Source organism: Pelodiscus sinensis, chromosome 19 (assembly GCF_049634645.1).
Source record: "Pelodiscus sinensis isolate JC-2024 chromosome 19, ASM4963464v1, whole genome shotgun sequence".
Classification (NCBI taxonomy): domain Eukaryota; kingdom Metazoa; phylum Chordata; order Testudines; family Trionychidae; genus Pelodiscus; species Pelodiscus sinensis.
The window spans coordinates 3,938,391-3,960,084 of record NC_134729.1 but is presented as its reverse complement, the minus strand read 5'-3'; the positions used below and the strand labels follow the sequence as shown (position 1 = coordinate 3,960,084).

Below are 21,694 nucleotides of genomic sequence, written 5' to 3'. Positions count from 1 at the left end.
CTAGGGAAGGCTAAGCCAGTTGTGGCCTAATTCAGGGGTGAGGCACCTAAGGCTGGATGCGGCCCCTGGCTTGCCTGGGTCTGGCCCCCGAGGTTCAGGAGTCCCCCCCCACCATTGGGGAGCCCGCACTGGCGCTCCAGTCCCTTCACCAACCCCTGCAGGGCTGGAGGACACACAATCCACTTTTCCAGGCCCCCCCAGGCTTCGGTGTGCGAGGGAAACGTGGGGAGTCTTTCTCCTCCTCAGTTGGGGGAGGGGGGAAGAGATTTGCTTCTCACTTGTGTGTGGCCCCCCTGTCCGACTGATTTTCTGTGCATCAGTAGCCCCCGACTCAGAAAAGGTCCCCCCAGCAGCCTAATCCATCTCCCTCACACTACCAGGAAGTGAGAAGTAATTGCAAAGGAGCGTGAGCCGGACAGATTAACAAGACTTTGGGTATTTTCCCATTGTGCAGAGCTCCCCAGGGTGGGAGATTGTCACAGGCTCCTTCGGAGGGGGGGTGGGGAGGACACATCCGTATCCAAAAGGGCTCTCTGTTGGCTGTACTGAATGAACGTGTGATTCTTCCGCCTCCCGGGCTCCCCCCTACAATCTCCTGGCTTCCCTTTTCCCTTCCTCCTCCCAACATTCACAACCACCCGGGGCAAAAAACCAAACCAAAAGAACCTCTCCCCGTCCCCTCCCCCATTTATCCCAGCTGTTCCCACACTCACATCTGCAGAGCACTGTTAGTTGCATTGATAAGGCCAAGGTCTTGGGTTTCCCCCAGGATCAACAAGGCACACTTTTCATGACCCTGGAAACAAACCCAAATCAGTTAAACCTGAGGAGCGAAGGGCAGGGAGGGGGAAAGCCAGGTGTCTCCGCAGGTGGCATTCTCCCATGACCCCATGCAATGCGGAGGAGAGATTCTGTTTCAATACATGACCACTCGTGTGCGTGGGGGAAATGCCAAGTTCTAGTTTAGGACTCTATTCTCTACTCCCTTCGCCTACTCAATTTCTCCCGTCGGGCGAAGGGCCAAGATCCTATAATATGTATGTAAGATTCTGACCACAGTCTTTGTTACGAATCTCTCACATATGCCCAAACTGGACGGCCTGGTCTGAGGCCTGAGACCTAACATTGGGCAGTACATAGCTAAGGAAAAGTTGAGATAAGCAGGAAACAACTTTGTTTGTTTAACCGGGCATAAAACAAGCTGAGGCAGCACAACCCCAGGTGGGGAGCAGTAATTGGGGCTTATCGTGAGTTATAGACACTAAGAGGGGCCTCAAAGTCTGCTTATGAGGGCAGGGGACTGGACTCGATGACTCTCGAGGTCCCTTCCAGTCCTAGTATTCTATGATTCCCAGCTCAGGAAGAGATAACAGTGTGTCATCCCTGAATACCAACCGGAGTTCAGGCTGAGGGCTAACATGACAGCCTGAGTAACAGTCCTCTCCCCTCACAGATGCCAATCTGAGCTCAAAGGGGCGCACTGATAAACTACACACAGTTGCCTTTGCTGTGTACTGTTTACTATTCTCTTTGCTTTGAGACCCTTTAGGAATGTACCTGCGGAGAAACCTGTCTGGGAAGTGCCACCTGTCATTTCTACGGACCTGAAATCAGGACTTAACTTACACCTTGCAAGAGAAAAAACCTGAGAAATAACACCTGTTTATTAACGAACACATGAACCTGAGCTATGGGCAGAGCACGTTGAAATCTTTTAGACTATTGGCTTATGTCTTGTTGCTAGAACCTGTCCACAGGCTTGGGAACTCCCACCCTGTTGCTTCTCTCTGCCCATCGGCACCCTATATAATCTATTGTAATCAATTGTTTGGCAGGCTCACTGAGCCTAATAAGCGAAGTGACACTCCACCAGCTGTGTCTAATAAAAGGCCTCATGCTTGAACCTACATGGTGTCAGACTTCCGTTCCTTCACTGGGGTCTGAAAATAACCACCCCCTTCGGTGGGTTGTTTGAGGTCGAGGGGCTGATCTGGAACCTCCTGGCCCTGCAAGGGACCACATCCAGCTGATGCGGATGGAACTCTCTAGCACTCCCTTTGTTCGTGCGCCAGCATCACCCTGATGGGAAGGGCCCAAAGCCCAGCGAGGCGGGGGGTGCAACCAAATAATAAAGAACATCTGGGGTCCTATCCCCCTTTTCGCTGACTCCACGCACCTCCCTCCTTCTGCGTTGGCCGGTGCAATCCCTGTTTTAAAGCTAAGGAGCTCAGGTGCGTTCCGTCTTGCAGTTCGGCTTCCCTAGATTCTGGCTCTTCCCTGCAGGTCAAGGCAGACTTCGGCCTTGTCCACTTTGGCCCTACTATGCATGGAAAGGCCTGATTTTAAGCTGCTTGAGTTAAAGCGTTGCAACTAAAGACTGGACAAATGGTTATTTCGGTTTAAGCCAGGGTTAGGGCTTGTCTACACATGACATTTCTTCTAGAATAAAGTAGGGTGTGAATTTAAAGCAGATGAGCCTTTCCTGATAAACCCGATGTGAGGATGCTCTTATTCTGAATTTTCCAAATTCGCTTAATCCACTTTCAATTTGGATTACACCTAATTTGGAATAAGGTGTACGTACTCATTCCAGAATCAGTGCGTCCACATGGAGTTACTCAGGAATAACTCCTCCTGCAGACAAATCCTTATTTCCAATTAGGTTTGCTTGATTAAAAAGAGAGTTAAACCCAACCAAAATAAGCCGCTCTGACACTCACACCAGGGTGTCCACACTGGGTGTGTCTACATAGCACCCTAAACTCAAAATAAGGCATGCAAATTGCGTAGCTTATTTCGATTGTATTTCAAAATAGCTCATTTCGAAATTTCGTGCGTCTACATAGTGCCAAACTTTGAAATAACGCGCTATTTTGACATATCCCTTAACCCTCCTGGAACGAGGATTAAAGGGATGCTGAAATAGCGCGATCGTTATTTTGAAACGTATTTCGAAAAGTATTTCAAAATAACGGGTGCATTTAAAAGACGCGGGGTAGCTATTTCGGGATACCAAATAGCCTCACTGTCCTGACGTACCCTGGGTGTCCACTGGTTTAACTCAATCCGTGCAAGGGCGTGTGTAGAAAAAGCCTCAGGTTTTGATCTCACCTCGCCTGCAGGGCACTGAGAAGCACGCCTGGGCGTTTTGAGGCTCAGACTGAGGACCATGGTAAACATGACTGTTGAAGAGACGGGCCGGATGCTTACCTTGCTGCAGGCCAGGTGAAGAGCTGTGTTCTTGTTGACGTCTAGCACAGTTAAATCAGCTTTCGCTCGATACAGCAGGAACTCTGCAACCAAGAGGGACAAATGCGTCAGGAGCGTGCAGCCCGGACTCTCTTAGCCAGGGACACGTCAGCAGCGCAGAGGCATGCGACCCAGCTGGGTGCACCTGGACACTCAGAACGCTGCAGGTTTCCGGTTACCACACCCCGGCCTGAGACAGGGCAGCTGCCAGCCCCGAGCCTCCCACCCGACTTTCGATTCCAGCCCAGCCCCACGGCCCCGCCTGGGAAGGAAACGTTGGGAGGGGTGGAAAGGCTCAATAGCGGCGGATCCAAGGGAGGAGCCGGACGCGGGGCCAAGAAGGAAGTGCCGGGTTGCTACGCACCGACCGCTGCCGTCTGCCCGTTCTCGGCCGCCATCATGAGAGGGGTCCTTCCCAACTGGTCGGTCGCGTCTACTTCTGCGTGGTGGCGTAGCAGCAGCTGTAAACCGTGGATGTTGTCTGCAAAGGCAGCAGCGTGAAGGGGAGTCCTGGGAGGAGAGGGGAGGGCGTGAGGAGAGACGCCACCTGGGGCTCCGGGGGCGGCCCCAGTCAGATACTTACGGTGATGTGCAACACCGACACCTTTCATTCCCAAGCACCCAGATGTCACAAACCTAGATCAGCCTCTAAGCCCTAACACGGCTTGGTGATCAATTGCTCGCCGGGTCCTCCCCACGCCGGACAAGGAAGGTTTCTCTTAAATTGCAAAGGAACCTCTTGTAGACTTGATGGTGCAGCTATGGCCAGGGGTGGGGAAAGGCAGGAGGGGAGGGGGAGCAAACAGCAGATGTTTATTGGGCATGCACGAGCTCTCTCTGATCATTTAGGACAGGAAGTAGAAACAAACGGCGAGCCACCTGACATCATTTAGGACAGGAAGTAGAAACAAATGCCGTATGCAGCTGAGATCATGGGGAACTGGACGAAGTTACCCAAGACTGAATTCGGGGTGACCGAATCCCAGGGGACCTCCCTTTGATCACCTAAAGCTGCCAGGACTTTGCTTTCATATCGGCTCCAACCCCCAGCAAGGGCTGCAGCACAGCTCCCCAGGCCGCATCGGGCTCAGGAGTAGCTAGGAAGGCCGAGCGTCGTCACCACTTTGGGTATGTCTAAACCACGTTCTAGTTTCGAAAGAGGATATGCAAATTCCCCGGGAATTTGCAAATCTTCTGATCTTGCTTTCGAAAGCAAAAGTAGTCTGGACGCGTTTTTTTGGGCGGGGGTGGGGGGGAGCCTTTTTTGCGGAAAAAAAACCCAACCTGCATAAGCCTCGTTTTTTAAGGAAGAACATTTTTTTTTCCGAAAAAAGATTCCCCCCCCGGAAAAAAATGCATCCAGACTACTTTTGCTTTCAATTCCTGTGGAATTTGCATATCCTCTGTCGAAAACAGAGCATAGTCTAGACAGAGGCTTTGCGGGTGCCCCTGGGAGGTTTCCCAGGATGCATCTAGTTCGGCAAGAGAGAGCCAATGGGATCGGAGCACAAAAGCAATAGAACGGGCGCCTCTGTTGCCCTCTGGCACCCCTAGTCTCCACTGAATGTTGTGGAGCGGTGAGAGTAAGAGATCCCACTCACCTTCCTTTGGCATCTCTGCTATTCACAATCTTGGCACCCAATGCTTCCACCAGCATTTCCGCAGTGCCTTCCTGGCTGTTAATTCTGCAGGGGCGACAAGGAGGAAAATTACAACCACTGCTGGGCCGAGCTGTCAACACGCCAGGCAATGGCTCCAGTCAGCCCTCGGCTGCCCCGGGCCAACAAACCACATGCAGAGGGAGGAAGGACACACGCTATTGTGCAGTACACCTGCTCCCGCCCCCGCTGGCCAACTCATCCAGCTGGCTATGAAACGAATAGGCTAGAAATACAGGAGAGGGATGAGACCCTGTGGACCCCCCGCTCTGTCACCCAAATGCTCCTGGAAGAACAGTTGGGCCACACTAGCCTAACTGAATCTCTGAGCTCGCCTCCTGCTTTGCACAAGGATTGGACTTGAAGATCTCCTGGGGTCTCCTCCAACCCGGATTCTATGATGGTAGGACGGTGGCTCCAACACGCCCTCTAGTGGCTGACACTGAGCACAAAGCCCCAGAAGGGACCCATCTGGGTAGTGGATTCTGAAGCCAGCGCAGAACGGAGGGTGTGGTAGAACTGTCCCTCTCTGCACCCCTGGAGAACAAGGAGCGGGGCCATCCTTTCACCCCAAGAGCACGCTCCGTCCCTGCCCTGCCGTGCTCGTTCACACACCCTCCCAAACCAGGATGCAGGAGCCGCCAGATCCGCAGCCACTTACACTGCACAGTGCAATGGAGTAAAGGGGTTTCCTTCTAGGTACACAAACGGATTGTGTTCAAGTAACAATTCAAGACAATCTTCATGTCCTGCGAAGAGGGAAAAGGACAGTGAGCAGGTCGGGAACTGGGCAATCGCCTGTGGGAGACTGGCTCCGGACAGGAGGAAACTAGACTGGAACAAACTCCCCACTAGCCCTTTGCTCCTTCCAAGGCCCAAGGAAGCCAGGGGGTGCGAGCAGGAAGATGATCCTTGCAGTCTCACGGGGTGCAATAAAGTCGGTCGGGTGCATGATTTAAAGGGGGCAGGAAGGAGTGAGCACTGAGAAGTCATGGCAAGATACCAGACTGGACACCAGCAGCCTAGGGCAATGGGACAAGGAGATGGCACCAGATCCGCCGGCACGGCAAACCCTTGGTTTCTCCTCTCTGACAGAGAGAGAGCAGGCCTGTTTCTTGTTTAGCGGTAAAACCCTGCTCCGGATGTGTGTCTGCCTAGGCCTTCACTTACAAGTTATGTCCACCTGTACAGTGGGGCCCGGTCGGTTTAGAGCGCCTGGCGTCCTTCACCAACCTCGCTGCCCCACCAGTGACAGAATCCCTCCCCCGAGCGTAGGCAGGGTCACTTTAATACTGCCCCCATCTTGGGCCTCTTAGCTGAGTTTGCCACCGTGCCACGGCCAGAGGGGTCCACACGGGGGTGGGCTGGCGGGTTGCGGACACTCTGCTGCCAATTTCCAAGCTTTCAGCTCAGACAGTAACGACGCTCTGTCACGGCCGAGCCAGTGGGCGAGGTGCTGGGCGTCTGAGAGTCCGATTTACAGTCAGGCGCCCAGAACAGCACCGGGATCTACCACGGGCCTTGTGGGTGCGACTAGAGGAAGAGCGACAGGCACAACACAGAGAGGACGGAGGGACGTCACAGCCCTGGGGTCTTACCGCTGTACGAAGCCCAGTGCATTGGTGAGTAGCCACTGTAATCCACTACGGAGTCCAGAGGGTCAGTAGAGAGCGCTGCCTGCAGCAAGGTCCTCAGGATTTCGGAATGCCCGCACGCCGACGCAAAATGGATAGGGGTCCGACCCTTGAAATCCCGACACAGTACAAAGGCATCATGGTCTAGAAGGGCTCCCAGGCAGTCCTCACACCCGGTCACCGCCTGTGCCAGGGAAAGAACAGCAGCGGCGGTGAGGCGGCACCTCCGGCCCAGCGGGAAACCGTGTGCCATGCCCCGGGCAGGAAGCGTTACCGCCACCTCGGCCGGGATCGCCGTGGAACGGCAGGAGGGAGGCGCGGACTGGCCAGCGGCTCCTCCGCTGGGAGGCGCTCTAGGAAAAAGGTTCCTAGACATGTTAAACAACGGCAAACCAGGCTGTCCCGTCCTGTTGTTCTCAGAGGCGGCTGCGCGGGTTCGGCTGACGCGCGCCCCAAAAGTTCAGCCTGAGGCAGGCGCCTGGCAAGCCCGAAGGGCTGAAGTTAGGCAAAGGAACGGCAACCAAGGTCTTATAAGGGAGAGAGTTGCTCCTGGGACAAACGGACTTGCAGGGAAACCAGAGAGCCGCCCGGAGTGCCGTCACGCTCACTCACCCCTCGATGCAGCGCGGTCCTGCCTCTTCTGTCTGCTGCATCTGCTGTGGACCCCTTCTCCAGCAAGAGATGGGCGCAGTCGACATGGCCGTTCATGACTGCCAGCATCAGCGGGGTTCTGCGGAGGGGACACAGGAGAAGGAGGTTGGCTTGGGAAGGGCGGAGACCGTTTGCAAGTTTAAAAATCTCGGTTTCGCAGGGACTCCTGGGTTCTGCCCCAGCTCTGGGAGGTCAGTGCTGCCTATGGGTGAGAGCAGGAGAGGCGGTTTGGGGCAGGCGGCCTGGGAGTCCTGAGCATTATACCCAGAACTGCCGCTGATTCGCTGCATGAGCCTGAACTCCTCCTTTTCCTTGCCTCGGTTTCCACTTGCAGCAAGCCGGGCTTAGGGGGGTTGGGAGCTTCAGTTCTTTGCAAAGCACTTTGGGAAGGCCCTCAGGGGACCGTCACTGGGCAGTAGCCGTTTGGCAAGCCACACGCTGCTCTGGGGCAGCGAGGACGTCCTCACGCAGACAACCGCTATTAATGACACCCCCGAACGGACTCACTGGCCGTGGATGTCCATGACGTCAGCAATATCCGCCCTCTCCCCGCTGTCGATCAGAAGGTGGAGGGAATCCGTGTTCCCAGAGGCAGCTGTGGGGCACACACAAGGGCAGGAGGAGTTAGAGACGCACACAGGGTTTGGGGAAGCAGCAGATGTGCTAGACCTTGATCTTAGCAGGGCTTTTGACACAGTGCCACGGGACAGTCTCATAAGTAAACCAGGGAGATGTGGTCCCAAGTGAAAGTAGGGATGTTCAATTTCGGTTAATCAATGCAATTTCCATTGACTGTTTGATTAGGCGATAAGGGCGTGTCCGCCAGTGAAGTGTAGCAACAGCCCCAGGGCTGTAGTTACACTTTACAGGCAGAAGCACTATGGGGAGCACGGGGCCAGCAGGGAACTCAAGCAGTGCCCCGCTGATCCTGGGCTCCCCACAGCGTTTCAATGCTGCAGACTCCGGGCCCCACGCAGCGTTTCAAAGCGGCAGCGCCGCATGGAGCCCAGGGTCAGCGGGGGAGTCCCCAGTGGATGCACGCGGCGTTTCAAAGCGGCAGACTCCGGGCCCCATGTGGCGTTTCAAAGCGGCAGACCCCACGCGGCGTTTCAAAGCGGCAGACTCCGGGCCCCACGCGGCGTTTCAAAGCGGCAGACTCCGGGGTTCCACACGGTGTTTCAAAGCGGAAGCGCTGCATGGAGCTCAGGGTTCACGTGGCACTGCCGCTTTGAACCACCTCCTCCTTTTTCCCCCTCCCTTCCTGCCTCTTTCTGATAAAGGCAGCAGCAGGGAAGGAGGGGGGGGAGGAGAAGCAACTAGTCGACTAGTGCGTAGACTATCCGACAAGCATTTGCTTATTGGACAGTCGACTAGTCGTTCACATCCCTAAATGGAACTCTTGTAAAGTGGGTGCCCCACCAGCTGAGACAGTGTATTCCGAAGGCAGTTATCGATGGCTCGCTGTCAAATGAGAAGAGTGACTCTAACGGGATGCCAAAAGGGTCAGCCCTGGGTCTGGTACTAGGCAATATTTTCATGAGTGACTTGTATAGCAGAATAGTGATAGAGATGTAGCCGTGTTAGTCTGGGGTAGCTGAAACAAAAGACAGGACTATGCAGCACTTTAAAAGACTAACAAGATGGTTTATTAGGTGACGAGCTTTCGTGGGCCAGACCCACTTCCTCAGATCAAATTGTGGAAGAAAATTGGCATGACCATATGTATCCTTTCGTTCATTTTTTTGATTGTATCCTTTGGTATATATGGTCATGCCAATTTTCTTCCACAATTTGATCTGAGGAAGTGGGTCTGGCCCACGAAAGCTTATCACCCAATAAACCATCTTGTTATTCTTTAAAGTGCTACGTAGTCCTGTTTTTTATATTGGATAGCAGAGTATGGTCACACAATCTGGGGGGGACACCACACTGGAAGGGGGGGAAGCGCTTGGGAGGACTGGATTGGAATTCCAAACGACTCTGATAAATTGGAGAATGTATCTGAAATCAACAAGCGGAAATTCAATCGCAGGGCAAAGTGCTACACTTCGGGAGGAACAATCGGTGGCCCACATACAAAATGCGAAATGGCTACCTAGGAAGGAGCACGGCGGAAAAGGATCTGGGGTTGTAGTGGGCCACAAATTGAATGTGAGTCAGTTGCATGATGCAACTGAGAAAAAAGACTGATATTCTTGGGTGCCTTAAGGGAAGCGTCTTAGGTCAGATGCAGGAGGTAGCTGTCATGCTCTACTCGGCACTGGTGAGAGCTCGGCTGGGAAACCGTGTCCCGCTTTGGGCGCCACGCTCTCAGAAAGATGAGGACAAGCTGGAGAGAGTCCAGGGGAGAGCAACAAAAATGATCTAAAGGCCATAAAACTGGACCAACGAGGTTTAGTCAGGAGCAAATACAACTGAGGGCGACGGCCCCATTCGTGACCTCAAAAAGAGACGGTACAACACCCCGAGCCAGGCAGGCAGTCTGCAACCCTGGCGGGGGTCACGCGGGACTGGACTTGGAAGGGCTGGCTCCGCAGCCAAGAGCCCAGGAGGACGTGTGCGGTACCCGATCCACTGACCGACCCAGCGGAGATGCCTACCTGCAGCATGGAGCGGCGTCCACTTCTTCTTCTTCTCCTTCACCAGGGCGGAGGCGCCGTGGCTGGTGAGCACCTCCACACACTCTGTGGAGCCCCGCTCCGTGGCAAGGTACAGCGCCGTCCGCCCTTTGTGGTCCCGCACGTCGAGGTTCACGAGGGTTTCGGCAAGCGTCTTTAGAGCTTCACAGTGACCGTTATAGGCCTGGCGGCAACACAGAACACAACCCTTTAGGAAAGAAGCTGGACTCACGCCGGTCAGGAGGAACAAAAATTCCCCACCACCGTCAATAGTGAAAGCTAGCTGGACACCACCAGCCATGGGCACGGCCGGCAGCTGACCGAGCCCACCGCCATGGTTACCCACGCAGGCCGGCAAACCTGTCACGGTGCACGCTAGGGAAGGGAAGTTTGCCTGCGCAGTGTAAAATATCCCTGTTTTCCTCCTGCTGCTGTCAACTGCTTCCCTCAACCCCCAGCGACTGGCACAGCAGCACCCGACTGCCAGGCAGCTGCAATACGCCGACGCACGCCCGTATTTCCACTGAGACTGTACAAACGTCCCCAGTTACTAATTCGAAATAGGCAATTCTGCTTCGAAAACGAATTTGTCCCGGCAGCGTGACTATTGGGCTCAACGCAGGGGTAACTGGGTAGAATTATCTGGCCCACAAGGGACCAGACTAGACGATCTAACCATCTCCTCTGGCCTGACTCTCCAAATCCTTACAAAGAAACCTTCAAAAATAAGCCAAGCTTCAAAAAAGCGAGACGATGCCCAGCTGCCCATGAGACAACTGGCTAAAACCAGCTTAGACTGCAAACTCCCCTCCTTCCGTGTCTTGGACAGCACAGAGCTCAGTATCTGTGCTTGGCCATGGGGCAGCAGCCACCGTATCCGAGCCTGACCCTCCATGATCGGGGAACGGGCCTTTCCAGGGTTCCCACACGGCATCGCTGGAAGCAAAGCCAACCTTACTCAGGACCCTGTAGCCTTTACGTTCACTTGGGGTGCACAATGCACGTCACGTACAGCAGGCTCAGTGCTTGGTGGCTACTTAGAGATTAACGCAGCGGATGATCGGTGAGAGCTACAGAGCCTTTAGGAGTTTTATTACCACCACATTCAGTAGAAGCAAAATCACAGAACTAGCAACCAGAGAAGGAAACCAGGAGACTGCACGTCACAGCCACTCGCCAATTCCCAGGGCTGCGGGCTCCCCGGACGGTGAGATGAACGCGAGGCTGTCCCCACCCTGCCATCCCAAGGTCCCACCAGGGGGAGGTTGGATTCTTTCTTTAGGCGCCTGTTCACTACCCCCACCTACGTCCAAGACCACACTGGATTAAGTCTTGGCCTCTTGCCCGCACATGCCCCCTTTGGGATTGGATCCTTGGCAGAGACAGGCAGTTCTCTCTATGTTGCAGTTAAGGAGTCTGGCTGAACGAAACGTTCACTCTACACCGTCTAGCACAAGCTATATGTTGCTAGATCCTCTACCCCACGGTGATTTACTGCTAGACGCTCTGTTGGGCCTTCTGTGGCCTTATGCTAACTCCTCCTACCAGCAGGCCTCAAATATCAGGCTGTAGACCAGCGGTGGGCAAAAGGGCCTCTTCAGGCTGGATCCGGCCCAACAAGCAGGTGGATCCGGCCCACAGAGGCCCTGTTGCAACCCCCCCCCCCCAGGCCAATTAGCGCCTGGGGGCAAGGGAGCGTGCGAAGCCTCCTCGTGAGAGCGGAGACGGCTTCACTCGCTCCCCCAGGCCCTAATTGGCCTATGGGCAAAAGAGCAAGGGAAGTCTCCTCCCACACCAGGGACATGGGAACTTTAGGGGAACTTGGGGCGGGGACAAAGGCACTCCCTCACCCCTAGACCAATCATTGCTTGGGGGTGGGGAACCCGGAAATATCTTGGCCCCGCCCCCTTCCGCTCGATGCCCCGCCCCTTCCTGTGTGGCCCTGGGGCCACTTCAAAAATTTTCAAAGTGGCCCCCAGCAAAAAATGATTGCCCACCCCTGCTGCAGACCCACTGCCGAGCCTATCTGCATCTAACTGTTAAGTTCCTTTGCTTATTTCTACCTGCAGACGCGCTTGGCTTTCACTTGGGCTAACTCAGCCAGCATCTGGCCTCTAAAACGTGCACGGGGATTTTCCCGACCACCTGAGCGCAGGTCATGGGTCAAAGGTCAACCACAAACTGACTTACAGCTAAGTGCAAAGGGCTGACTGGAATGGTGCTTTCCACATCCTCCAGGCAGTTAAAGGACATTTCCAGGAGCTGCAACAAAGCAGGACACCGTAAACCCTTCAGCTCAGCCGGCGCCTCCCGTCCCAGGCTCCACGTTCCCCTCAGGGAAGGCCACTAGATTGCAGCTTGCTGTGCGGAGCTTCTGGGAGGTTGGAAACCGCACCCTGATCGCCTGAAAGCCCCACGCTTGGCACCCAGATCGGAGAAATGCCTTTCGTCGGGCCAGCGCTCCCCTCCGCGTCCACTAACGAGATTGGGCTCCACGCACGGGCACTGGAGTCCGATTCGCTTTCCCCGCGCTCCTCGCCCCTCGCGGCATCCCAAAGGGATTCCGGCACCACGTGCCTTTAAAAATGGCCTCACCGCCCTTCCCCCAGGGGGACTGCTTCCATGCACCCTGGAAGAGAGCCGTCTTCCAGGAGCACATCTCCGGGCCCGTCGGAGGCACCCAGCACCCCAGTGCCAGTCACTGCCACCCGGTCATTTGGGGGCGGGACTGAGAGCAGGCAGGTCTGTGCTCACCAGACACCAACTCTCCTCTCTGCCGCCATCTCACCTTTTCGGGGACCTGGCAAGCTTGCCAGCAGTGGCTGCCTCTCCTCAGCCAGCCCTAGGGAGGAGGGCTAGGAGGCCCTAGGGTTTTAAACCCACACCATAATCCCAGTTGTTCCCATCCTTCTCACACCCCCTTTGGCTGCAGCACTTGGCCCTGGCCAGTCCCCGGAAGCCCTCTCCCTTCTCCCCGAGTCTGCTGGGGTGGCTGAGCAGACTCCCTCCTCCCCCACACACACACTTCTTCCTGGGAGGACTCCTCACTGGAGTCTCCTGTAAACCAGAGGGCCCCAGGTGGCTCCGATCCCCACCCCCACCAGCCGGCTTACCAATTCGAGGTTCTGTCTGTTACCGTAGGCAGCGGCATAGTGGACAGCGGTGTATCCCTGCTTGTCCCGGAGCGACGCGTCAGCACCACTGTCCAGGAGGAACTCTAAACAGCTGCATCGAGCACAGGGAGGGGGGGGGGTCAGAGAGTCGTCCCCACACACGCGCCTGCTGGGCTGGTGCTAAGTGGCTAGCAGAGCTTCCATGCAGACCCGAGACTCGCACGGCTCAGCACACGGGGCGCGGAACAGGGATGTCAGCGACTAGTTGACTGTCTGATACGCATAAGCGTGTCGGATAGTCGAGGGGTGACTCGACTGGTCGCTCCCCACCTTGCTGCCTCTATCAGAGGCAGCAGGACCTGGTTCCCCCCCAGCACCATTCCCACGGGGGGCAGGGGAGTAGCGGGGGACCAGGCGTGAGGCAGGAATCAGCTGATTCCCAGCTTGCGCCCTGTCCCGACGCCATGCCTCTGCTTTTTAAATGTATCAAGAGCCAGCAGGCTCATGGCTGGTCCCCCCGGCTGTTTCTGCCTGGTGTCGTCCCTCTCCCTCCCCCCCCCGCCAGCTGTGCTTCTGCCTGGTGTCTCGCCCCCCCACCCCACCGGCTGTGCTTCTGCCTGGTGTCTCACCCCCCCCACCGGCTGTGCTTCTGCCTGGTGTCTCGCCCCCCCACCCCACCGGCTGTGCTTCTGCCTGGTGTCTCACCCCCCCCACCGGCTGTGCTTCTGCCTGGTGTCTCGCCCCCCCCCACCGGCTGTGCTTCTGTCTCGTCCCCCCAGCTGCGCTTCCCGGCTCATGCCTAGTCCCCCTGCTGCACTTCTGCCGGCTCTCAATACATTTAAAAGGCAGGACTAACTGCCGGGACGGGGAGCTAACCTTGCTGCGGCTCTGCAGTTTCCCCCGCTTATCGATTAGTCAATGGAAATTTCACAGATTAGTTGATTAAAGGCAATTTAACATCCCTAGTGCGGAAAGAGCCCAGGGCCCATCCTGAATCCCCCCTAACGGCAACGCGGGCGCCGTGCCCTGGTACCCCCGCAGGTGAGGCTGGCCTGTCCCTCAAGGCCCTTTTGATCCAAGAGCAGATCCTCGTGCCAGTGCCTGCTGGGGAGGCCTCCATGGTCCAGCTCGGAGGGCGCTGCTCAGCTGAGCGCGAGCGGGGGAGGGTGCCACCAGCCCCAAGGGGCGAATGCGAAGCGGTGAGACAAGCGTCCGCCCCGGGGGGCGAGACCGGCCACTCACAAGAACGCCTCCTTCATGCGGGCCTCCTTCCGGGGCTCCTCCTCACTGTCATGGCTGTTTCCTGAATGAGGCTCCGCTCTGAAAGGGGACAAGCCCGCGTCAGCCGCCTGAGACACAGCGAGCCAAGAGAAGGGGGCAGCTGGGGAGACCCCAGCCAGGCCACCAACGCCAGGTCCTGATCCGCTCCCTGGAGCAGCCTCAGCTCCACCTTCTCCTCCCGCCGCGCTGGGGCGAACTCTCCTGCCACACGCGGGCCTAGCAGCAGAAGCAGGGGGCTTTGGCCTTTAGCAGCCATTTGTTTCCACCATCCTGAGACCAGGAGCCGAGCAAACCGTCACGAGGCCTCGCCCACAGCGTTAGCGGTAACCCAGCGGGGAAGTGACTCGCCCACATCACACAGCAGAGCTGGGAGCAGACCCCCGGACTAGGCGTGGGGCTCCCGGCAACCACACGCCTCTTTACAGCCACCAGGGACCCGTTCCAACCGGGAAGTCCCATAGACCATCCCGGCAAAGGGCCTGCCCTGTGGTACCTGCCAGGTTAGCAGGGCCCTCAGGTTTCCCTACCTCCTGTACGTGTCTGAAGCAGCAGCATAGTGTAAGGGAGTGCAGCCTTTACAGTCCGTCTCGTTAATACTGGCTCCGGCGGTGACCAGCGTCACCGTACACTGATAGCTGCCGTTGGCGGCCGCGTAGTGCAATGGAGTCCTGGGTGGGAGAGAAGGGAACGGGATGAGACGTGCCAGCCGTAAGCCTGAGGAGAGAGCAGCCTCCTAAGGCAGGGCTCTGTGAGGATAAATCTCCGTAGCATTTCCGTATAACCGTGTATCACTCTCATATAACTCTGTATTAAGAGAAACTTTTTAAGTCCTTTTATACGTATATATACATGCACCTATACACACACACACACACACACACACACACACACACACACACACACACACCCCCTATCCTTTTAGACACACACACACACACACACACACACCCTGTCCTTTTAGATACACACACACACACACCCCTATCCTTTTAGATACACACACACACACACACCCCTATCCTTTTAGATACACACACACACACACCCCTATCCTTTTAGATACATACACACACACACACACACACACACCCTGTCCTTTTAGATACACACACACCCCTATCCTTTTAGATACACACACACACACCCCTATCCTTTTAGATACATACATACATACACACACACACACACACCCCTATCCTTTTAGATACACACACACCCCTATCCTTTTATATACACACACACACACACACCCCTCTATCCTTTTAGATACACACACACACACACACCCTGTCCTTTTAGATACACACACACACACACACCCTGTCCTTTTAGATACACACACACACACACACACACATACACACACACCCCTATCCTTTTAGATACATACACACACACACACACACACTCCTATCCTTTTAGATACACACACACACACACACACACTCCTATCCTTTTAGATACACACACACACACACACACACCCTGTCCTTTTAGATACACACACACACACACCCCTGTCCTTTTAGATACATACACACACACCCCTGTCCTTTTAGATACACACACACACACACACACCCCTATCCTTTTAGATACACACACACACACACACACCCCTGTCCTTTTAGATACACACACACACACACACACACACACACACACACACACCCCTGTCCTTTTAGATACACACACACACACACACCCCTGTCCTTTTAGATACACACACACACACACACCCCTGTCCTTTTAGATACACACACACACACACACCCTATCCTTTTAGATACATACACACACACCCCTATCCTTTTAGATACACACACACACACACACACACACACCCCTGTCCTTTTAGATACACACACACACCCCCCCCATCCTTTTAGATACACACACACACACACACACACACACCCCTGTCCTTTTAGATACATCTTTCCTTTTTATAGAATCCCTTGTATCTAGTATGTTATAGGTCTTCGGAATACTTAAGGTAAAGAAAAAAGTCTTCTCCTGTTGAAATGAATGAGGTGAGGTGTGAATGGAGAATGAAAGGGGAGCACTGTGACGCAGTGGGGGTACTTGCTGGGCTGTGGTGACCCCTGCTGTCTGGAGCAAGACCCAGCAGGGAAAGCCACACTAGGAAAAGGTAATGCCAAACTTGTTGAACCAGTGGCCAGACACCCCCCATGGAGAGGAACAAAGGAAGGTGGAATGCTGCCCTGGCTGGGGGGCAGGGCTGGTAGAGGGTTAGTTAGTTCCTGGCTGGAAGGCAGGGAATAAGGAGCTGGGGAGGGGGCTGGGACTCCCCTATCTCAAGGGGGGGCACTGAGGCCTCTTAGCCCCAGTTCCTGTAACCAGATTACATCTGTGCTGCGCTGTGCTGGAGGAGCAATAAACCACCCTCAATTCCACTGGCTGGTGCAGTCTGTTTGTGCCATTTCGGGGTGCAGGAGATGGGGAACCCCCAACGCGCCGTCACAAGCACCTCCAGCAGCAGTTGCAAAGGTGGAGAGGGGCTGGGAGCCAGATCCAAGACAGCAGCTGTGAAGTGAGCTCATTGAAAAGAAGACTGGACATACAGACTGGCTTGGGAGTGGAGCAGCAAGTGCCTGCCCTCGGAAGGACCCTCTTTGAAGCAGCATTAAAAAAGGCCAGGTGATGACTAACTGGCTGCGTGAGAGGGATAAATAGGAGGCATCTTGCAGGGGGACCCCGGGTTTTCGTCTTGTCAACATCGGAGCATCGATCCGGATGGGCAGAAGCCTGGCTCCACCTTTCCCCTATCTCACTCACCTGGCCATTGCAGGGGGGGAGGGGAGGGCAGGGGTGTGGGTGTGAAAAAAAGATCCCAGGTGAGAGAGATGCCTTATCCCCCCTGAAAAAGATCCTAGGTGCTTCTTTTAAGCACAACATCTGCGGGGACAGCTGTGGCCGGGTGCAACCAAACCCGATGGCCGTGTGTGCACCGCATGGCAAGCTGCAGCCCCCAGAATCACAGCTGCCCCGTGTCCCTGAACACGGGGGTCAGCAGCGCCTCTTGGAGGCGTGGAGCTGGGCACCCGCTGGGGAGAGAGGGGGACACGGAGGTGGGTGATTTCTGCTCTTCAGGCACCTCCAGCTCAGCCTTGCCACCCACTGGTGGCTCTGTATCTCCAGAGCTTTGTGGTTAAACACAGCCCGGCAGGGGACTCGTCCCGCAAGCCCAGCTCGGCCCCTCAGCCGTGGGGGAGCGACTGCTCACCCTCCGCCTCTCTCCACCCCTTCCCACTGGTCTGCCGCCATCGGTGCTTACCTTCCAAATTTATCTCTCCTCCTCAAGTCAGCACCGCTGCTCAACAGCAAATTAAGACACTCAATGTTCCTGCGGAGAGAACGGAGGGGAAGCCCTGAGGCAGGCCGGGGTGAAGCAGGCGTCTCTTCCGGTCTGCGCCGCCGTCGCCTGGGGCGGCTCTGCCGACACACGCAGCCTGCGCCTGCCTGCAGCCCACATTTGCGAGGTGGAGCACCCTGCGATGACTGGCTTGTGGCCTGGGGGCTGCCTGCCTCTCTAGCGCGGGGGTGGGCAAAAGGGCCTCAAGCAGGTGGATCTGGCCCCTGCTGCGAGTAGGACAGGGGCAGAGCGGAGAAGGCTTCGCGCACTCCCCCGCCCCCAGGCCTTAATTGGCCTGGGGGCCGGGGAAGTCTCCTCCTGCCCTGCCAGGAGCATGTGGCGCTTTGAAGTGCCACGCGCTGCTCGCAGGGTGGGAGGGAGAGAGGAGGAGGCTTCGCACGCTGCCCCCCCCGCGGACCAATCAGGGCCTGGGAGCTAGGGAGGAGTGTGACGCTTCCTTCACCCTGCCCTGGCCCTGCAAGGAGCCCGTGACACTTCAAAGTGCCACAGGCTCCTTGCAGGGCGGGAGGAGGCTTCCCGCACTCCCCCGCCCCCAGGCTCTGATTGGCCAGGAGGCAGGGGAGTGTGCCAAGTCTCTTCCAAGGTATGGGTGCCTAGTGGGGGGGGGGCACGCAAAGGGGCTCCCCCACCCCCAGACCAATCATGGCTTGGGGGTGGGGCAACCCTGCCCCTTCCCATTTAGGCCCGCCCCTTCCTGTTTAGGCCCCACCCCTTCCAGGGTAGCCTGGGACTACCTCAAAAAGTTTTGAAGTGGCCCCTGGGCAAAAATTATTGCCCACCCCTGCTCTAGCAGCTCCTACCAGAGAAAGGGAATAAAACTCCACGCCAGCGTGGTAATCACGAGGCAGCGGATTTCATGCTGTGAATACGCTCTATGCCGCCTGGGTGCTGGTCCCGCTCGCCCACTGCCCTGCCGTGCCGGTGGAGTGGGGCAAAGCGCGGTCTCATGGCGCCTTTCCCCGTGTCAGTGGTTCTCAAAGCGTGGTCCCTGGATCACTAGTGGTCCGCAGCCACCTCCCAGGTGGGCCACGGTTCGAGCTCCGCCCCGGACCTGAAAAAGGTTCCCCACCCCTGCCATAAACACATCGAATCCTTTTTCTGTTGGGCACAAATTGATATTTTACTATATGTAAAATGAAGCTTGAGAAACGAAGATGAGAAAGTTCATCTGTTTCATAATTTAAATGAAACCTTTCTCCTTAGCTGCAGCGCTAGCAAAATGGCTCGGGCGTTATGATGTAATGAACGGTCACTTTCCATTAGCAACTGGTGGCCCGTGGAAAGAGTTGCGTTGAGCCGGGGGCCCCACAGGCCAAAAAGTTTGAGAACCGCTGCCCTACGCGCAATGGGACGCTGCGCTGCCTGACGGGGCTGAGCGACACGACTCCTTCCACTCCGGGGTCTCTCCCCGCAGCGTTAAACCTCACTGCCGTGGGCCATGCCGACAAAACGCACCGAGGAGAGACCATCGGCAAGTTACTTGGCTTGCCCACGGATCTGTCGGCGTGTGTTACCAACACGACCCGATTCCCCCATCCTACGCCCCTCGGGAGGCAGGGGAGTGTTTTAAACACGGGGAAACCGAGGAACAAAAAGAAGGGACACACTCGGAGTAGAGATGTAAAATTATTTGGCTAATTGAACGGTCGATGCAATATGCATCGACTATTTGATTCGTCGATAAGGGCGCTTCTGCCTTTGAAGTGTAGCAACATTTCAAAGGCGAAAGCGCTGTGGGGAGCACAGGGCCAGTGGGGACGCCGGGGGGCAGCGCCGCATGGAGCCCAGGGTCATTAGGGGAGTCCCCAGTGGACCCCAGGCTCCATGTAGCAATGCCGCTTTGGAGCATCCCTCTCCACCCCCCTTTCTGATATAGGCAGCAAGGGGACGGACGGACGGACTGACTATTCACATCCCTCACTCAGAGTCCCAGCGCATTCACTGCAGAACCAGGAATCAAATGGCTCGGCCACTAGGCACTAGCCCCCACTCCCTGCCCAAGCTGGGAACAGACCCCAGATCAGCTGACTCCCAATCATGACCTCTCCACTGAACCCCATTGCCTAGTATGCAGAGGGGAGGCAGGCTGCGTCTGGGGCTATAGAACATGGCGCTGCCCTTGGGCAGTCCCCTGGCCCGGCGTGACGGCCTGCCACACCCAGCGCAGGGACTCACCCTCCGGAAGCAGCAGCATGGAGACACGTCCTCCCCAGGTTGTCAGGCGTGTTGATATCGAAACCTGCGGACAGCACGTGCTCGTTGCTCAGAGAGGAGACGATGCTGTACAGCTGACCTGTGGGGCAGGAGAGGGGTCAGGCAGGGACTCGCCAACCCACACATGCCCCCAGCCCAAGCTGACCCTCCCACCCCACCCCTCAGCCACCGCAGGCTTCGCTCACCTGAGGAAAGTAGCTTACGACAACAGTCTGAAAATCCAAAGAGAACAGCTAAGTGCAGAGGGAACATATCGTGGATCCCACGCCTGCCGAGAAGGAGAGGGAGGGGCAAGATCAGGCAAAGGACACACCCCGCTTGCCACCCCGCCGAAGCCCTGGCGGGCCCGGGGTCTCCTGATGGTGCCCAGGAGCGCAGCATGCCCGGAGAAGGAATCCCACCCTACACCAGCCCCTGGGCAGCCCTCCCGTTTCCACCCACCAGAAGCAGAGCCTAACGCCAGATGGGACTGCGGATGTTACATTCAGATGAACTGGCTAATCGGACAGTCGATGCAATTTGCATCCACTATTAAATTAGTCGATAGGGCACCTCTGCCTTTGGAATGTAGCAGCAGCCCCAGGGCTATTGCTACACTTCAAAGGCGAAAGCGCTGCAGGGAGCACAGGGCCAGCGGGGGTCCCAGCTGGCCCCAGGCTGCACATGGCATTTCAAAGCAGCAGCACCATGTGGAGGCCAGGGTCTGGTCCTGGGCTCCATGTGGTGCTGCCGCTTTGAAACCCCACCCCCCTTGATGCCTCATCCTGATAGAGGTGGGGGGGAAGCAACTAGTCGTTCACATCCCTAGATGGGACCATGGAATGACCTAGCGTGAGCTCCTAAGGCAGGCTCTTCTGGTGCACCCCCAGAGCCCTGCATCCAGCCCCACAACTGCAGCTGGATCAGAACATTTCAGTGCGACCTGCGTCTCCAGGGGTCTGCCTACGAGGGCCAGACACAGCCTGAAGGGGAGACACGGCAAGCAGGCTGGGCGCCATGAATCTGACAATCCTTTGGCTGGCAGAGACCCCAGGAATCGAGTCCAATTCCCTGCCCAAGGCCGGACCAACCCCAACTCGACCCTCCCAGGCAGGGCTGTGTCAAGCCGAGACTTGAACTCCTCTCTCCTTAGGGAACCCACCGCAGGGCTTCCCCACCCGCCTAGGGAAATGGTTTTTCCTGATCTCCCACCTAGACCTTCCCCACTGCAACTTGAAACCATTGCTCCTCGTTCTGCCACCTGTCACCCCTGAGAACAGCCTCTCTCCAGCCTCTTTGGAACCCCCCTTCAGATAGCTGAAGGCTGCATCAAATCCCCCCTCCCTCTTCTCTTCTGCAGAATAACAAGTCCAAGTCCCTCAGCCGCTCTTCGTAGGTCATGTGCTCCAGCCCCCGAATCATTTTTGTCGCCCCCTGCTGGACCCTCTCCAGTGCTTCCACATCCCTTCCGTAGCTGGGGCTCAGAACTGGACATAACATTCCCAATGTGCACAGGAGCCAGATCCGCCAGCTGGACTCTCTGCCTCAGGCCCGCCCCCAGCCCATGGGGAACCGCCGACGTTTCAGAGCAAGGCCACAAGCCCCCGAATCCCTCCCGCCACTCGTGCTGGGCGGGAAGCGCCTGCCGGCCTCCCTCCCTCCGGATGAGCCCGCTCCCTGCTCCGAGTCCCAGGGCGCGGCCCGCGGGCGCCCCCCGCCTCCTCGCGCCCTCTCACCTCGCAGTGTCAGCACCATTCGTCATCAAAGTACTAATTAGCAGCTCGTGGCCATATCTAGCAGCAACGTGGAGGGGAGTATTGCCATATTTGTCAGCGCAGTCGATCTCGCTGCCTAGGGAAGGAAGCAGCCTGTTCGGTGAGACTTTCTGGCCCAGGCAGCC

General features: G+C 56.4%; 1 protein-coding gene across 2 annotated transcripts in view; it reads right to left on the bottom strand.

The window, feature by feature from the left end:
* The window catches only part of ANKRD52 (ankyrin repeat domain 52), a 59,580-nt gene that overhangs the window by 16,690 nt on the left and 21,196 nt on the right, over positions 1–21,694 (bottom strand). Inside the window, exons 10-26 of one of the 2 annotated variants that reach the window (XM_075901891.1) lie at positions 21,531–21,645; positions 20,001–20,083; positions 19,777–19,894; positions 17,503–17,571; positions 14,732–14,872; positions 14,166–14,243; positions 12,924–13,035; positions 12,001–12,072; positions 9,793–9,994; positions 7,700–7,787; positions 7,154–7,271; positions 6,506–6,725; positions 5,569–5,656; positions 4,851–4,934; positions 3,614–3,759; positions 3,211–3,293; positions 714–796 (exon numbers count right to left, since the gene is read on the bottom strand). In XM_075901891.1, the coding sequence (XP_075758006.1) occupies positions 714–796; positions 3,211–3,293; positions 3,614–3,759; positions 4,851–4,934; positions 5,569–5,656; positions 6,506–6,725; positions 7,154–7,271; positions 7,700–7,787; positions 9,793–9,994; positions 12,001–12,072; positions 12,924–13,035; positions 14,166–14,243; positions 14,732–14,872; positions 17,503–17,571; positions 19,777–19,894; positions 20,001–20,083; positions 21,531–21,645 (1,900 nt within the window). The remainder of the gene's footprint in view (positions 1–713; positions 797–3,210; positions 3,294–3,613; positions 3,760–4,850; positions 4,935–5,568; positions 5,657–6,505; positions 6,726–7,153; positions 7,272–7,699; positions 7,788–9,792; positions 9,995–12,000; positions 12,073–12,923; positions 13,036–14,165; positions 14,244–14,731; positions 14,873–17,502; positions 17,572–19,776; positions 19,895–20,000; positions 20,084–21,530; positions 21,646–21,694) is intronic. The other variant, XM_075901892.1, reaches the window with a different exon arrangement.